This window comes from Hemitrygon akajei, chromosome 20 (assembly GCF_048418815.1).
Source record: "Hemitrygon akajei chromosome 20, sHemAka1.3, whole genome shotgun sequence".
NCBI lineage: Eukaryota > Metazoa > Chordata > Chondrichthyes > Myliobatiformes > Dasyatidae > Hemitrygon > Hemitrygon akajei.
In genome coordinates this window covers 61,874,978-61,893,755 of record NC_133143.1, presented here as the reverse complement: position 1 = coordinate 61,893,755, position 18,778 = coordinate 61,874,978, and the positions used below count along the sequence as shown (strand labels likewise).

At 38.6% G+C, this 18,778-nt stretch overlaps 1 protein-coding gene and 1 long non-coding RNA gene across 2 annotated transcripts in view; one reads left to right on the top strand and one right to left on the bottom strand.

The window, feature by feature from the left end:
- Positions 1-18,778, top strand: part of skap2 (src kinase associated phosphoprotein 2) — a 252,598-nt gene that overhangs the window by 183,381 nt on the left and 50,439 nt on the right. The window contains exon 10 of the mRNA XM_073024429.1: positions 4,496-4,582. Coding sequence (XP_072880530.1) covers positions 4,496-4,582 — 87 coding nt within the window. The remainder of the gene's footprint in view (positions 1-4,495; positions 4,583-18,778) is intronic.
- LOC140713848 (uncharacterized) overlaps positions 16,847-18,778 on the bottom strand; it is a 102,396-nt gene continuing 100,464 nt past the window's right edge. Inside the window, exon 5 of the long non-coding RNA XR_012095750.1 lies at positions 16,847-17,311. This is a non-coding gene — a long non-coding RNA (uncharacterized lncRNA). The remainder of the gene's footprint in view (positions 17,312-18,778) is intronic.

Below are 18,778 nucleotides of genomic sequence, written 5' to 3'. Positions count from 1 at the left end.
CTGTGTAAACAGCCTTGCGCAGTCCGTAAGCCCGAAGGTGCCAAGGGAGTAGGTTCACTTGCTCTCAAAGTGCATCTGCAGTCCAGCGGCCTGTGATGAGACAGCACTAATTCTGAAATCCTGAGTGCCAGATGATGATACAATACTACAAAGAGATCACGCGATCTAGCATGGTGACATAATGTGGTGAACTACATATACCTGTCTGGACACGCCCCACCTGCTGACTGCTTCTGTGGCCCCTCCCACTGACCATGGCTCCTCCCACGGACCCCGGTATAAAGGCGATTGGGGACACCGCCCCGGCCTCAGTCTCCAGGATGCAGTGTGGTGGTCAATTGCTGCTTGTTCTTTCTTCCAGCCAATAAAAGCCGATATCTCGCCTCACGTCTCAGAGAGTTATTGATGGTGCATCACGTACAGAGAGCAATTTTGGGGCAATGCAAATCTCTCAAGAGTTACTCAAGCTTAGAGAGAGGCCATTTAACCCATCAAGACAATGCTGGGCCCTAGTAGGACATTCCCATCAGTCTATTCCTCCTTATTTCTCTGCATTTACTCATTTTCTCTCGCGTAGTATTCGATTCAATTCACATTTTATCTTCCCAAAGAGTTAGTTTCAGTAGCCAGTTAACCTTCCTCTATATCTTTGGGACATGGGAGGAAACCGGAGCACCCAGTGGAAGCAGTGCACTCCCCAGGTAAACGTGTACACTCCACAGGCACTGATACACACCCCTGAAGCCCTGAGGAAGCAGCTTTGGCTTCTTCTCCATTCTGCAGCCCTGTGCTCTACTGTTTATATAGTCTATCCACGTAGATTATACAAACTACTGGAAAATACATTTATTACTGAGATTGTATTACAGTAAGGATTCACTCCAATTGCCATTTGAGAATTGAATGCTTGCTGCTTTCTTCAGTTTAATAATTCCTGTAATACCTGCAAAAATTAAATGCAAATTTAAACAGCAAATTGATCAAATATTAATTACAAATAGTATAACCATTGCTTTGAAAGTCCTGTCTATAATGAATTGTTTTTTTTAATTTCATTACTTAAATTACTTAAATATTTCATGTGGATATTTAAAGTGGAGGAGCAATTTTTTTGGGTTTGTTGATTAAAAGAAATGAGCTTTACATCTGTTACTTCAAAGCAATGTTATTGGAATGGTTTTGATGGCATAAGCGTAGTGTGTAAATACAAGCTGGTAATTTGGCAGGACAATTCAGATTTATGATTACTATGGAAACTGCGCAATGAATATTAATACAACCATTCGCAAGAGGTTTGATTTTCTTTTCCTAGACTGCAATGTTGTTTTTGTTTATTTATGATAGTTAAGAATTCTACAAATAACTTACCTATTGTCAATGTCAGATGCCAACTTAATTAATCACAAAGACAGCAGTGTGTCAATCATCCAGTCTAACGCATCATTGATTGTATGTCCAAGGGAACTGTGCTAATCAAAATGTTTGTGTTATTTATTTATTTAATGGTACAGTGCAGAATAGGCCGAGCTGTGCTGCCCCAGCAACCCCTAACAAACCTGATTAACCCTAACCTAATCAAGGGACTATTTACAATGACCAATTAACCTACTCAGTAGGTCTTTGGCCTGTGGGAGGAAACTGGAACACTTGGGGAAAACCCACAGGAAGGACATACAGACTCCTTACAGACGGAGCCGGAATTGAACTCTAAACTCCGGAACACCCTGATCTGCACTGGTGTTGCGCTAATCGCTACGCTACTGTGGGACCCACAGTTATTTTGTTTTATAAATCATATTCTCCATCTCAACCAATAGCTGTCTTACATTCCATAGGACATACTGTGACTCTACAAAAATATTAATCAGTCTAATTTGTGTTATTCTTTAAATTTCTATTTTATTTCAAACGTTAAAACTCATTACTGCTTATCCCCAAAACTTGTGTTCTGGGAGGGACGGTGTGCTGGATTTTGATTGATTCCATGTTTGCTTTTGATTATGTCTGATTACAATGGAAATGTACTGTTGGTTGAGTGTTCTTAAAATAGTGCGGTAATGGGGGAAAGGAAGTCAGCCAGCATTTGCAGTAGTCTTTGTCACATAGTGGTTGCATGAAATTGTTAGTGGAAAACTTGTTTTTCTTTTGCTGGTTCCTTGTAACTCAAAAGTGAAAATAGTTCCGAAAATCTCTTAGAAGAAAGTCGTGTAATTTGAATCATAGAACATGCAGCATGTCTGATAATGCACTTTTGAAGCATATAGTAGGAAATAGTTCATATGGTAGGAAATCAAAAAAACTACAGTTAGATGCAGAGACAGGTTTAAATGTTACATGTGCTAAATGTACCTAATAAAGTGGCCACTGAGAGTAGGTTTGTGATCTTCTTCTGCTGTAGGCCACCCACTTCAAGGTTCAGCATATTGTGCGTTCAGAGATGCTCTTCTGCACATCACTGTTGTGGTGTGTGGTTACTTTGAGTTACTGTTGCCTTCCTGTAAGCTTGAACCAGTCTGGTCATTCTCCTCTGACCTTTCTCATTGACAAGTCATTTTCGCACACAGAATTGCCATCCACAGAATGCTTTTTGTTTTTCACACCATTCTCTGTAAACTCTAGAGACTGTTGTGCATGAAAATCCCAGGAGATCAGTAGTTAATGAGATTCTCAAACAACCCCATCCGGCTCCAACAAACATCCCATGGTCAAAGTCACTTAGATCACATTTCTTCCCTATTATGATGTTTGGTCTGAACAACAACTGATTCTCTTGACCATGTCTCCATGCATTTATGCGTTGAGTTACTGCCACTTGGATTGGATGATTAGATATTTACATTAACGAGCAGGTGTACCTAATAAAGTGGCCACTGAGTATATAATTACTCAGTCTGGATCAAGGGTAGGCAATCTTAAGTACAAATGATCTTCTAGCATGTGTTATTCATTAATTTGAGGCAATACATAACTGGATGTATTTAAATAGATAATTCCCATATTTTTATGGCATTTATCTGGCCCACCGTCTGCTCATTAATACACGATCTGGCCCACAGAGGCAAAAAGGTTGCCGACCCCTGGTCTAGATTATATATATCAGTGTTGGGGATATTCTGATAATCCAGGATGATCTGGACTGCTGGATTTTCTGGACTATGAAATCTATTAATACCCCAGTACACACTTCATTCAGTTGTGCAGTAGAAAATGTATCTCAGGATTGCATATGGTGACATATATGTACTTTAATAATAATATTTACTTTGAACTGAGTTAATAATAATCTTAAAGAGAGGGTAGGCAAGAAGCACAGAAACCAGAGCTCCAGTAATTGGGATGGAACTCTGGTAAACAACAGCTGGTGTGCCTAATACTGAACCAGCAGCATTTCCAGAGAGTGTAATTGTGTAACTATCTGGACAGTGAAGATACCAGGTCACAAAGTATTTGAAAATCACTTCTAGTTTAAACAGAATACACTATAATGAGTGCAATAATTTTGAGCATTAGAATTAATCCTGTTATAACTTACTTACTGAATGCCATTGAGCAGTGTACTTAAGGTGATTCATTAATCTTGCATCGGGTCTAAGATATCTTTGGTTATGTTGAGTCATTGGGCCAGACTTTCTTGGCACAGGTGGGGGGAGGGGGTTGCGGGAGGATGAAGTGAGAAGCTGGGAGATGATGGGTGGAAAAGGTAAAGGTTAAAGAAGGAAGAATCTGATAGGAGAGGAGAATGGAGCAAAGTGAAAGAAGGGCACTGTCTTACCAGCTGAAAGCCATGCTTGAAATGCTCTGTTCCCAAAGCTCCAAACTAAGCTCTGAGATAATGCAAACACTATCTCTGATTAATCTGGCATTTAAGAATATGTAAAGATATTCATAATGAAATAAAGGACTGAAAGAATAAAATACCTTTAAAAATTGGTTAAAGGTTACTAGCTTAACATTTCTGCAGGTCAGGTATGTGGTCCAAAAGTTGAATTTTCCAATGTAATTGTTGAGGGATATTGACGAGTTTGACTTCCAGTGTGGAGTACAAAATGCTTTACTCTGAATGATATATTCCCTGGGTATTGAAACACACAATGCGTACTCTTGATGAGTGTATTTGGGACTTTCATACTCAGAAGTGCCAAATTTGCTGGCTTTCAAAAAAATATGCTTGTAAGTCTGTTTAGAACACCCAGCACAAACTTGAAAATTTTTGGACAATCTTTTATTTTGCTGAGTATGTTTTCATTTTAACTTAAAAGTTTTGCATTGAATTCCAGATAAGATCAAGATATGATTCAGGTTAAAATAGATACCATTTTTGGTAATTTCTTAACTGGTTATTTTTGCTTTTAGCACATTTTAGTCAAGCCAGGCTGTTAACTTCAAATAGTTAACTTTAGTTGTTTATAGGAAGTTACTGAATACAGTATCAAAATATAATATTCTACTGTAACCTATATAACACATCAACAATAATAATGACTTTTTCTTACAGAAGAAGAGGACAGTCATCCTCAACCTCCACCAATATTAAAGGAACCTGAAAAGAAAAAGAGCCCACAAACTAGCGTGAATAAAACAGGTATGATTAATGAAAGTCATTTTTAAATTGTTCACACAAAGATAAGCGGAATTCCAGCTTTACTTGTTAGAAGCATCCCTGGAAGTTGTTTCTTTATTTGAAGAAGTAGAGGAGCCTCACGTCCCACACCGCCGTTCAAGAACAGATATTACCCACCAACCACTAGGCTCCTGAACCAGCCGGAATAACCTCACTCACTCCATCACTGAAATTATTCCACAACCTATAGCCTTACTTCTAAGGACTCTACAACTCATGTTCTTTCTTTTATGTATTTGCACAATTTGTTGCCTTTTGCACATTGGTTGTTTGTCTTTGTGTGCAGTTTTTCACTGATTTTATTGTGTTTCTTTGTACTCACTGTGAATGCCCATAAGAAAATGAATCTCAAGGTAGTATATGGTGACTTATGTGTATTTTGATGATGAATTAACTTTGAACTTTCAAAATGCTGCTCTGTTTCATGTGCAAAATAATAGACCATCTTTATTGTAATGAAATAAGACAAAAGTGTTGATCAAAACCCATACATTCGCAAGAAAATAGATGCAGGAGCAGGCCTCCTGGCTCATCTTGCCTGCTTCACCGTTCATCAATCATCACTGTTCTACCTCTGTTCTCAACTCTGCCTCTGTGTCCAATCCTTGTAGTCTTCAATCCCCACATTTTACAAAGCATTATCTGCCTTTAAATATTGTACTTCTAATGAGCCGGCCTCAACCATTCCCTGGAGTAGAGAATTCCAGAAATTTACCCCCCTCCCCTGGAAGAGGAAATTTCTACGTACCTTAGTTGTAAATGGCCATCCGTTGGCTTGAACCTCTTCTTCTTGATTGAGACTGTCTTCCTAATGAAACAATCGCGTCATCTACCCATCATAATATGTGTTCCATTAAGATCACTCCTCTTTTGTAAATTCCAAAGAATAAAACCCTTTGGCCTCTGAGGTAGGACAGTCCTCTTATCCTGGGAATTCCCTTTAGAATGCCTCTTCTGCTACTAAATCCTTTCCTGAGGAAGAGGACCAAAAGTGTGTCGTTCTGAGCAAGTCATTTTCTGTTTTTGGTGGTATTAGATCAATTAACTTGAGAATGAGTTTATTTTTAACCTATTCGTTTTTCCTGAGTGTACATATTTGGGAAAAATAGCCAGCTGGGACACCCATACATAGCACTGACACCAAGAATTTAGCAAACTTGCTTCCTTCTCATTCCCTTTTCTTCCATTAGTATTGTATAGTACCATCTGTTCATAGGTAAATCAGTAGCCCACTAGTTAGTGCGAAGGGGCATTGGAGTTTGGAGTTCAGATCCGACTCTGTATGTAAGGAGTTTATACGCCTTCTCCTTGGATGTGTAGGCTTCCTCCAGGTGCTCTGGTCAAAGTTCAAAGTAAATTTATCATCAAAGTATCTATATGTCTCCATGTACCATCCTGAGATTCATTTTCTTGTGGGCATACTCAATAAATCCATAATAGAATCACAGTCATAATAGAATCAATGAAAGACTGCACCAACTTGGGCGTTCAAGCAGTGTCCCAAAGACATCAAACTAAATACAAAAATAAATGGATAGTAATAATAATTAAATAAGCAATAAATAGCAAGAACATGAGATGAAGAGTCCTTGAAAGTGAGTCCATTGTTTGTGGGAATTCATGCATTTCCTCCCACATTCCAAAGATATACTGTTTATAGAATAAGACATAGGAGCAGATTTAGGCCATTGGGCCTGTCGAGTTTGGTCCTCCATTTCATCATGGCTGAACCATTTCCCTCTCAACCCCATTCTCTTGTGTTCTGTGATTAGGCTAAAGTTAAATCAGCTGTTTGCTGAACAGTGCAGCTCATTGAGCTGGAGGAGTCTGTTTCATGATGTATCTCTAAGTAAAAATAAAATTAATCCAATTGTAGGCTCACTTGCACTTTCGAGTCACTCTGTAATTTGCAGATATAGGATTTAATTTCTCCTCCCTGATTCCGAAGCAAGAATGAGCCAACTTTTTCACCATAAAGTACTTCTCAACGTTAGTTCACGTATGTTTCTATTTCTTTAAAAAAAGTTTTTACAATTATTTATAATTTTTAACAGGTCAAGCTTCATATTGCACAGGTTGGCTGCTCAGATTCCTTCTCATTTAGGGTGATGATTCCAATTGGATAAACAGTTTATTCCATTAGGAAGGGAAGGATTGCTGTGACAGCCTAGAATAACACAGATGTTGCTCAATAAATTGAAAATAGTATGAAAGCAAGCTTGCAGGAAAAGAGCTGAACTAACACTTCCCTGCTGAAAAACTGATAATTCCCAACTTGTATCTTGCTTGTATCCTTTATATAACATCTCAAATTGAATAAATAATATAAATCTGCCCAAAGGTTACCTCCTGACCCTGGTAGAACAGTTCATGGACAGAGTGAAACAAGATAAATTTGATAGTATTCTTCAACTTTTTTCCACTTGTTATGCAAACAATCTCTTTAAATTGTTTTGATGTAAAAATTGAACTTTGAAACAATCCCTTCAAGATTTTTTTAATGTACAAATTGAACTTTGAATCTTTTTCCTCCATATTCTATTAACTGAGTTTATGGATGTAGTTCTATAGATGCCCATTTTTAGGAATATGTCTTTTCTGATAACTAGTACTTTCTAGAGCCCTCCTGCACACATGCACAAATCTCCCTCTCAGTTTCGCCTGCAGGATATACTCTTCAGGACCATCTCCATATACATTTAATATATAAGATATATCTAAAAGTGATTACCCTCTCTCAGCTATTGTTTTCTACAGCAGCCCCAATGGAAAGATAAGCAACTGGTCTGCCTTTCCTTCAACTCCATGCAAGTGTGCAGCAGCAAAGCTCATAAGTATTGATTAGTGTATGTGGGGGCCACTTGAGAAGGATTTATAAAATAAGCCAATTTAGTTCTGCCTGAATTAGATTGTAATGACTCAATTACCTTTTATTTCTGTACAAAAGAGATTTAGGTGAATAAATTAACAGATCATCATCGAGGAAGTGTCACTACTAAAGGACAGTTTATAGATGTAATACACAATTGCTGTCACACCTTTAAGATTGTAATATAGACATCTGTGTATACTTTGTGGTTTAGTAGAACAGACTTCTGTCAATCAGAGACTGACGTGGGACTTAGAGATACCCAGGAGACGTACAATGTAGATGTCTCTGAAAAGGTCAACTTGACACAGGCTGCAATGATCGACCCACTGATCTGTCTGCTTTGATAAAAATCAGATAAACTTAAGACTGCTAATTGATCTGCAGCCTGTTTAAATGTTGGCCATGCATACCCTCCTTGCATATGATTACTGTAGAGAGCAAATGAAGCTAAAACTGTGAAATGCCGATGACAGGGAAAATAAAAATCACAGGACTTCACTGGATGGCGAAAGGTTAAGGAATATATTCTTTTCTGCCTCAATTTTATATAAATGCCTATGAACTAATTATCAGTGCAATAGGAGAACAGCTACATCTGTTCAGTTGGATTTTGAAAGTGTGACCTTGTACAGTTGTGTCTAATTTTCATTAGATCTGAAAAAACGATGCTTCGCTAACTCAAGGACAGTGGATTCAGAGAGACAAGCCTGAGTAACACAAAGTGGGACAGATCTGCTTCTTATCAGGAATTTACACCTCACCACAACCAAATGTCAGCTAAAGCAGGCTTTATTATTGTATCTCTAATGCGTCCTGTGAGGAAATGCAGTCTGGGTCACCTTCCTCCTCATGTACACCAAATACATCATTCTCTTAGCGCTGTCAAACAAAGGCTGGGTGGACAGGCACTTTGTGCTCAGGAAGTTGCTTTTCAGATCCTTTCCAATTAAAGCATATGGAGAGGAAACAGAACGCAGTTTGAGAAAAAAAACCCACAGAGTAAGTTAGAAGCAGGTTGCTGTTAGATTTTGGCTTACACATAAGCTTTACACAACGGAAGTGGTCATCGGGTCATCTAATGACAGTACTTGAAAATTAACCAGAAAACATGGCGAGTGATTACTCATCCTAATTTGCTTGTCAGATCCTTCATTTTAAAAAATCTGCCTAATTGTCTCATGCTAGTTCTCGTAGTTTTTTCCCTCTGATATTAAGTGTGTTGCAGCACTCTAACTCAATGACTTGTATTTATAGCGTTCTAACTGGCTGCATCACCATCTGGTAATGGGGGGGGGGGGGGAGTGCTACTGCACAGGATCGGAATAAGCTGCAGAGACTTGTAAACTTAGTCAGCTCCATCATAGGTGGTAGCCAGGACATCTTCAAGGAGTAATGCCTTAAAAAAGGCGGCATCCATCATTAAGGACACCCATCACCCAGGTCATGCCTTGTTCTCATTGCTACCATCAGGAAGGAGGAACAGAAGCCTGAAGGCACACACTCAATGTATTATGAACAACTTCTTCCCCTCTGCCATCCGATTTCTGAATGGACATTGAACCCACAAACACTACCTCACTACTTTTTATTTCTAATTTTGCACTACTTACATATAAAATAGTTAAATGAAGTGTGTGTATATATATATATACACACACACACACACACACACACACACACACATACATACACATATATGTGTGGGGGTGTATATAAAATTTATTTATTTACTGTAATTCAGTTTTTCCTTTATCATTATGTATTGTGTTGTAAGCTGCCGGAAAGACAACAAATATCACGACATATACCGCTGGTATTAAACCTGATTCTGATTCTGTAGTACCATTAGAGTAGTAATGCTTCACATATTACTTCACAAACATTACCAAACAAAATTTGACACCAAATTACAAAATCAGTTATCAGTACAGATAAAAGGAGTTCTGTCATTGAGATATTTCTGAAGGAACAACGTAAATGGGAAACAGAGGTCAAAAGGCAGACAGTTTTAGGGAGACGATGTAAGCAGTTGTTATTGCGTTGCTGTTGAATAACGACCTCTGCCGTCACCCAGACAGTTAACCTTGTAACACTAGAAGTTTGGTTGCCATGTAGAGCAGAAAGCAGGCAAGGGTATTTCTTTCTTGCTGAGTATCTCCTAATATGAACTTCTGACCTTGCTGAAGAATGTCAGATATTCTCAGTCCCACTCGTGTTTACATTAAAATACTTGGAGCATGAGTTGAAGATCATAAGATGCAAACACCATGATAATTAGCAAAATATTTTTTCAGTTGGATTACATTTTTTCTAATTTGGGTAGAAAAAACAAACATCATTATTGTCCAGCTATTAGGTAAACTTTATGTTCAAAATAAGGGAATTGGGAGGGATTATAAATAAAGATGGAGAAAAATGCATAGCTTAATTAAATATTACTTTGTGTGTTAAATATTTTAATGTATTCTGTGCTTTCTACTGTTTCTCAGTTAGTCTACAATTAACCTGATTATCTCAGACATCCACTGCCATTTTCTCTCGACCCTTTTGGAAAAATGTACCTCATCTTGCTGCCAGAAAGATGGTGGGAGAGGATGTGGTACAAAGAGGCAGCTTCTTCTCTTGGCCCTCTTCCCCCTTTTTGTCCAGTCCTGAAGAAAGGTCTCAGCCCAACACATCGACTGTTCATTCCTCTCCATTCATACAGTCTGACTTTCTGAGTTCCTCCAGTATTTTGTGTTTGTTCCTGTGGATTTCCAGCATCTGCAAAATCTCTTGTGTTCATGATGATGCTAAAAATAGCCTCATACAACTGGCACCAAATTATATCTGGTGTAGAGATTTTGTCAATTTACATTAACAATTGTATTATGAGTGATTAAAATGAATCATTTTTTATATTTTTGTTTTAAAATCATTTTCAGTATTCATGTTTATAAGTTCAAAGTTCAAAGTACATTTATTATCAACATTATGTAAACTATATGAAATCTTGAGATTCATCTCCTTATAGGCAGCCACAGAACAAAGAGACCCAATAGAACCCAATAAAACCCAATAAAAAAAGGCTGTCAAAGACTGTGTAGCGAAAAAGACAGATCATGCAAACAATAAAAAATAAGCAAATAACGTTCAGAACTGAAGTTCAGAAATTGAGTCCACAGCCACTTTCGTGATATCCCATTTTCCTGAAATTGTCTTAATAGTACTTTTTTCATTTCTGGATGCTAGAAAAGTTCATTGCACATAACCTCACCAAGAGTGACTCGCTGTTAGCTTATTGGATATAAAAGCAGATGTGCTGAAAGTACTCACCAGGCCAGGCAGCGAATATGGTAAAAGAAACAAAGCCAACATTTCACATTGCCTGAAGGCCTCCAAAGCATTTTCTATTTTTACTTCAGATTTCCCAAATTTGCAGTATCTTGCTTTTATTCAGTTTTGTCAGCATTTTCATGTACAGAGATTTTTCAATGCACCCCATCCTTAACCAGCATGAAATGGATTATTGGACTGGAGTTTCTAGCAAAGGCATAAAGCCTTGTTATGATCAGACCTGGCACTTTCCATCAAATTGACTCTGAGGCAGGAATTCCCAAACTGTTTATAATGTCATGGAGCCTTACCATTAACTGAGGGGTCCGTGGACTCCAGATTGGGAATCCTTGCCTTAGGCAAGGATGAAAACTTTTATTGTGGGAGAAACTTTTACTGCAGTTTGCTACTGATTCCAGATTCTGTGTTGAATGCTGTAATCTTATCCAGAATCCTGGATGGCTTTCTTGCACTAAGATTTTGTGGGTTCTGAGTAGTTAACAGTCTCAAAGTAGGAACTGAAATCTCTCCCAAACATGGAACAGGAAATGTCCATGGGGAAGAAAGGTGGCTACTTTGTGAGCAGATCCACACTTTCCATGGAGTTTGTGTTTGCTCCCAGAGCACGGACTTGAGTCTCTCAATACGATCCTTGTTGCCCCTCCTCCATCTTGAGGAGTCAAGGATCAGAGGTTCCTAGGAGTCATAGGGATGGTGCATTTATTTAAGGAGGTTTTGAGCATGTACTTAAATCTCTTACACTGTTTGCCTAGTAATTTCAGAGTAGAGAGTGCCTTTTGGAAATCCGGTTTCAGGCATCTGTGGACGGTGCTGGCGTCTTTACAATGTCATGCTGACACCGTTGGCGCTTGTCTCAGAAGGGCTTAGAAGAGCCAGGAGTGCTGTCATCTCACAAACAATGTGTTAGCGTCAGGCTTAATGTTTGGCAAATGGCAGACGTGACTCACTTCAGTGGTTGGTATTGTACCACTCAGAGACACATATCCATATCGTTTAATTAGTGTCTGTTGGTAGAACCCTTACAGTAGGTTGCAATTAAATATTTGGTTGCAAAAGTATTATATCAGGCATGAAGGCATTCTGCTTTATACTTAAACACAAGAGATTCTGCAGCTGCTAGAAATCCAGTGCAACACACAAAATGCTGGAGGAACTCAACAGGTCAGGCAGCATCTATGGAAAGGAACAAACAGCTGATGTTTTGGGCCAAGACACTTCATCAAGTCTGCTCCATACTTCAGAATTGACCTCTAAAAGTAGTATTTAATTAGTAAAACTCAATATGCTGTAACTTCTTTTCTACTCAAGACATTTTTATCTTATGCTGTGACAGTTTAAACAAACTTACAAAAGGAATAGCAAAGATCAGCAGTAGAAGGCATCAACAAATTCTATATTATTTTATATAGTTTTATTTAGGGAAATATTAGTTGAGGTTAGGTCATAAAGAATAACACTTCAGTAAGTGTTACAGAGAAATTTGCCAAAAGATAATGGGGGAAGCAGTTCAAAAGTGTTTCTTTAACATGTTTAGAGTGCATATTTTATCATGGAAGAGTTAATGTCAAAATAAGGAGAATTTTTCACATTCTTCACTTTTCTTGACTCTCGAAGCAAATATTCAGTTCAGTTTATTTAGATTACACTTAAACCAAAAAAGTTTATAATTTATGTGTGTTTACATTTGTTTTAATGAATATCAAATGATTATTTGATCAATGACAAATATTTAAATTTGGTTTATCAAATATTCATCAGTTCAGACATCGCACATTCATTAATATTTATTATGCCCAATATCAAATGGAAGTGAAACAGAATTTGATATTCACTGCATTTTGATTATATGACCATACAATTGAAAACCCTTTGGGCTTCTATAAAACTTGAGTTCATCTTAAATTGTTTCAATATTTTAATTTAAATCCCATTAAGTTCTTGATTTTCTTTTCTAAAATTATGTGTGTAATGTGTGAAGGGAATATTTTTAATCTGATCTGGTGTTGCAGTAAATTAGATCACTTTGGTACATTATCTCTTGACATCCAAGTAAATTTAGATTTACATGTAACCATAAATATAAATAAGATATGTTCAGTACTGAATACAAGGAGAAGTAAACGTAAGTGATATAGCATATGGCACGGGTGTCCAACCTGGAGTCCACAAACCCCTTGTTTCATGATATTGGTCCATGGCGTAAGAAATGTTGGGAACCCCTGGCATATGGGGATGTTTATAATTACCGACCAAACTTCATTTTCTTTCAAATAGAAAGTGATTTGCAAATTGTACTTGTGTGGTTGCATTAAGTAAAAATTCTTTATTTGGATTTCATGAAGCATTATATATCTATGATATCCTTTTCCATTACTTAGAAAAAGCAATCATAAATACTTTGTGTTCAATATGTTGTGAATGAATGTGAGAAGTATATTATTAAGAATATTATAAGAACTGAAAACAGGAAAAGTCCGTTTTCTTTCCCTTTGTTTCGATATTAAAAATTAACTTTTGTTTTCTATTCATATTTTTTCCTCCCCCACCCCCACTCCCCACTCTGGCTTTTTACCTCTTCTCACCTGCCTATCACTTCCCCTTGGGTCCCTTCCTCCTTCCCTTTCTCCTGTGGTCCACTCTCCTCTCCTATCAGATCCTTTCTTCTCCAGCCCTTTACCTTTCCTACCCATCTGGCTTCACCTATCACCTTCCAGCTAGCCTCCTTGCCCTGCCCCCAGCTTTTTATTCTGGAGTCTTCCCCCTTCTTTTTCAGTGCTGAAGAATGGGGTCAGCCCAAAATGTCTGTAGTTTATTCATTTCCAGAGATGCTGCCTGTCCTACTGAGTTCCTCCAGCACTTTGCATGTGTTGCTTTCTGTTCATACTAGTTTCCTTTGTTTAATAGCTAAGAACCCTACTGAAGTCATTAAGTAATTACCATTGTTTTTTGAGATGTGCATAAGAATTACAAATGTAGCTGTGACATATCATAATAAGCCAGGTTGGTTGCTCTATTATGCAAGGATCACATAGCAGATCATGAGCTAAACTGTTGAGGGGTTAATCAGACATAAATTACAAATTAATGTTTGTTTAACAGACCTAACAAGCCTCATAACCTCATTAGTGTATTCCTTATAAGGTTGAGCTATTTGGACTGTGCAGTAATAGACCAGAAGTTGTGTTTCAGAATAACAAGAATATATTTTCTTTCTAAACAAGAGTGACTTAGTTGTAAAGTCAGATTGAAACCCTTAAGAGCTGTGTAGGTGTAACTGAAGTACAGATCCAACTTGTGTGTCTTGTAGTGGCAGTATTGTCTGACTTGAAATTTTAAATTACCAGCAACACACACAAAATGCTGAAGGAACTCAGCAGGTCATAGAAACATAGAAAACCTACAGCAGAATACAGGCCCTTCGGCCCACAATGCTGTGCCGAACATGTACTTACTTTAGAAATTACCTGGGGTTGCTCATAGCCCTCTATTTTTCTAAGATCCATGTACCAAAAGGTCAGGCAGCATCTATGGAAGCGAATAAGCAGTCGATGTGTCAGGCCAAGACCTTTCACCAGGACTGGAAAGCAAGGGGACAGATACCCGAACAAAAAGGTGGGGGGAGGGGAAGGAGGATAGCTAGAAGGTGGTAGGTGAAACCAGGTGGATAGGAAAGGCAGCGGGTTGAACAAGAATGAATCTAATAAGGGAGAAGAGTTGGCCATAGGGGAAAGGGAAGGAAGAGGGGAGCTAGGCATAGATGATTGGCAGGTGAGCAGAGGTAAGAATAGAAGCGGGGAGGGGGGGGGGGGGGGATTTTTTTTTACCGGAAGGAGTCATCAACGTTCATGCAATTGGGTTTTATACAAGGAGAGCATGCACATCAACAATAATTAACGTAGAAACTGCAGTACAAAACCAGGCCCTTCAGCCCATTTAGTCTGTGCCAAGCTATTATTCCGTCTAATCCCATCAACCTGCACATGGACCATAGCCCTCCATACCCCTCCTATCCATGTACATATTCAACTTCTTCTTACATGTTGAAATTGAATTCACCACTTCCACTAGCAGCTCATTCCACCTTCAAACCACCCTCTAAGTGAATAAGTTTTCCCCTTGTGTTCCCCTTAAATGTTTCACCTTTCACCCTTAACCCAGGACCTCTAGTTCATACAGAGAGTAGTGCAAAAAACTAAAAAAAAAAGAACTCCAGTGAGCAGTAGTTGTGTGGGTGAAAATACCTTGTCAACGGGGAAGGTCAGAGGCGAATAGTCAGACTGGTTCAAACTGATAGGAAGGTAATAGTAAGTAACTCAAGTAACCACACATTACAATGTCTTTGAACGCCCAACATGTCAAACCTTGAAGTGGATGGCTACAGTAGCAGAAGACCACGGACATCCACTCAATGGCCACTTCGATAGGTCCAAGAGGTGGCCGCTGAGTGTATGTTAAATAGGTGGTGTATCATGCTGGACCAGGAACTTGTAGACCATGAGAAATAAAGCATTGCTTTATGACCTGGTGAAACAATGGATAGATCATTATGGCTGAGAGCAGAGTAGCAGGTATTAGAAGCAGCACAGAAGTATAAGAGATATAAAGGAGGCACATGTTCTATATTAGTGGAGAGCAGAGAGGAGCAAGAAATCCTGTAGACAGATAAAGTAGAGCTGGAACATGGATAATGTAGCCTCTAGTTTCAGTGCCGCAAGGCAAGATCTTTAGTGATCTTGTGATTGGCTGGATGAATACGTACACCTTCAACTACATGGGTGAAAAGTGAAATTTTTAAGTGGATCCTGAGGGGAATCTTCTTCACCCAGTAGGCGGTGTGAGCGTGGAACAAGCTGCCAGCAGAAGTGGTGGTTGCAGGTTTGATATCAACATTTAAGAGAAAATGTTATAGGTACATGGATGGGAGGGATGTGGAGAGCTACAATCCAGATGTGACTCAAAGGGACAAGACAGAATAGTTCAGCATGATTTGGATGGGCCAAAGGGCCTGTTTCTGTGCTGGAGTGCTGTATGACTCTGTCATGCTACAGTATCCTACCAAAAAAAAACAGCTTCTGGAGGAGTTCAGTGGGACAAGCAACATCTGTGAGGGTGAATGGATAGTCAACGTTTCAAGCTCAGATCCTGCACAACTACTCATGCAGGATTCTCTACCCAAAATGTTGACTGTACCTTCACCTCCACAGATGCTACTTGACCTGCTGAGTTCCCCCTGCAGTCTGTTTTTTGGTCCAGATTCCTGCAGTCTCTTACCTCTCTGCAGTATCCCAGGTACTGTAGTGCTCATGTTATACATCACTCAGTTCAATCAGTCATAGCCAGCATATTCTTAATCAAATATGTCTTATCCCCAACACCCTAATTCAGACTTTGAGTACCACTGTAAGTCTCATACTCTATCTCACACCTATTTTCTTTTCAGTGATGACGCTTCAGCAAAAATGGGCTTTCACTGAGGGCCTTAAAAGATTACATGAAAAAATGTCTTATTAGTATTGTACGTTTGACTTTATCATATATCTTGTTAAAGTCCATGTTGATTACATTAAGCATATGGCTGATGGGACTAGGCAGAATAACAGTCTTGCATGGGCTAGATGGGCCACAGGGCCTGTCTGTGCTGTGGTGCCCCCTGACTCTATTCTTGTTATTGTTTTCCCTTGTTATCTTCTCAAACAATTCAATCAACTCAGTCAGGCATGACCTTCCTTTAACAAATCCTTGATTAATGTATTTCTCAAAATGCTAATTTATATTGTCCCTTAAAAGTTTTTTTTGCCAACAATTTGTCCACCAATATAAGACTGAAAGTCATTTTAAATAATGGTACCATATTAGTTATTTTTGAGCCCTCTGGCAGCATTCCTGTCATTGGGGAAGAGTGGAAGGTGACAGTGTGCTTGACTCTGGTCTCCTTTGCTTCTTTAAAGAGCCCTGCATCTGTTTTGTTGTGATTTGGTCACTTCTCTACCTTCACAAAAGCTTGAGCCCTTAATGTTGAAAGTTCAAAGTAAATTCTTTATCAAAGTACATAAATGTCACTATATACAATCCTGTGATTCATTTTCTTGTGGGTGTAACAGAAAGTGCAAGAAACACAATAGAATCAATGAAAGATCATACCCAACCCAAAGTACAATGTATAAAGGACAACCAAGATGAGAAGTCCTTGAAAGTGAGTCCATAAGTTGTGGGAAAAGTTCAGTGATGGGATCAGTGAAGTTATCCCCTCTGGTTCAAGAGTTTGATGGTGGAGGGCTAATAACTGTCCCTGAACCTGCTGGTGTGGGTCTTGAGGCTCCTGTACTTTCGTCCTGATAGCAGCAGTGAGAAAAGAGCATGGTCTGGATGGCGGGGGTCCTTGATGATGGATGCTGCTCTCTCTCTCACTCTCTTCCTCTCTTTCTCTCTTTTTTTCAGTAACTTGTGTTACTCCTCCTTGATATCCAGATGTGTATCCACTTCTGTGAAGATGGGCACAAAGTATTCATTTAGAATTACACACTAAGGCTAACATTTTGGTCTACAATAGTATCTACTTTGACATTTACTATCCTTTCCTTTACATATTTATGAAGAATCTTCTGAGTATTTCTGAACTTTGCATGATGTTATATAACAGTGCAGCACATAAACAGGCCCTCCAACTCACAATATTGTGCCAAACTAATTATATTTGTAAAGAGGTGCTCAATTATTGAATTGATGCCACAATATTCATCAGAGCTACCATATAATTGCAGGTTCAGACTCTGACACAACACTGAATCATTTGGCAGGTTAACCAATGTGCTCTAGGAAATGCAGTTAAATTATGAATCTTGACTAGCACATAGAATGTGCTGAATTGTACTAATCCCTCTTGCCTACACAAAGTCCAGATCCTTCTATTTCTTGCATATTCATGTGTCTTAAGAGCCTGTTGAATACCCTATTGATTTATTTACTATTTTTATTTATTTAGAAATGCAGCACGAGGCCTTTCTGACGCAAAAAAAAACTGCACTGCCCAATTGCACCCGTTTGACCAATTAACTTACTAACCACGCAGCTTTGGGATATGGGAGGAAACCAGAACACCCAGAGGAAACCTGTACGGGCAAGGGGAGAACGTAGAAACTCTTTACGGACTGGCGGAATTGAACCTGTGTCATTAGCACTGTAATTGTGTTTTGCTAGCCGCTATGCCACCATGTCACTCTTAACCATCACCTCCATCCCAGACAGTGCATTCCAAATGCCTACCACTCTTCGTCAAAATCTTGCCCTGCACATCTCCTTTGATCTTACTCACTCTCATGGTAAATGAATGCCATCTGGTATCTTGTCACAAATTCTCTTTGCTGTCCTGTTTTAAAAAGAGTTTCATCCCTCTTACCTTTAGGCTGCAGCTTTCTTCTACACTAAACTTTTGTGTTATATTTTGTAACTTCCAAACATTAAACTAACACAAACAAAGTCTGAAAATGTCAGTCTAACTTGGTGCTTACTTTAAGTGAGGCATGCACATACCATGTGGCAGCATATGTACGTAATTTATGTATTCATACATGTAACCCGTAATGAATTATTTAAACTAACAAGAATGCTTATTCTTAATATATGTATTTACAATATATATCAAATACTACTAAAATATTAAATGCACAACATTTTGTACTTGCCATTCTTCCTTTTTTATCATTTTCTTCTCTGAAAGTTCTTCAGTATCTGTGGAGTGTGGGATTGAGAGTGGACCATTCTCTGCTTGTGAATATATCTGGCTTTAACTCTCATTACCTTCTCTCACAATGTCTGCCAGTGTTGTAGCAAAGATCTTCCTCTATGTAACTGCTTCCAGTCGACTCTTGCAAAATTTGACTTCAGCCTGGAAAGATTGTCCTTATGCCAATTTAGAAATTTTACTCCTGGAACACTGGAGCTTCACAGTA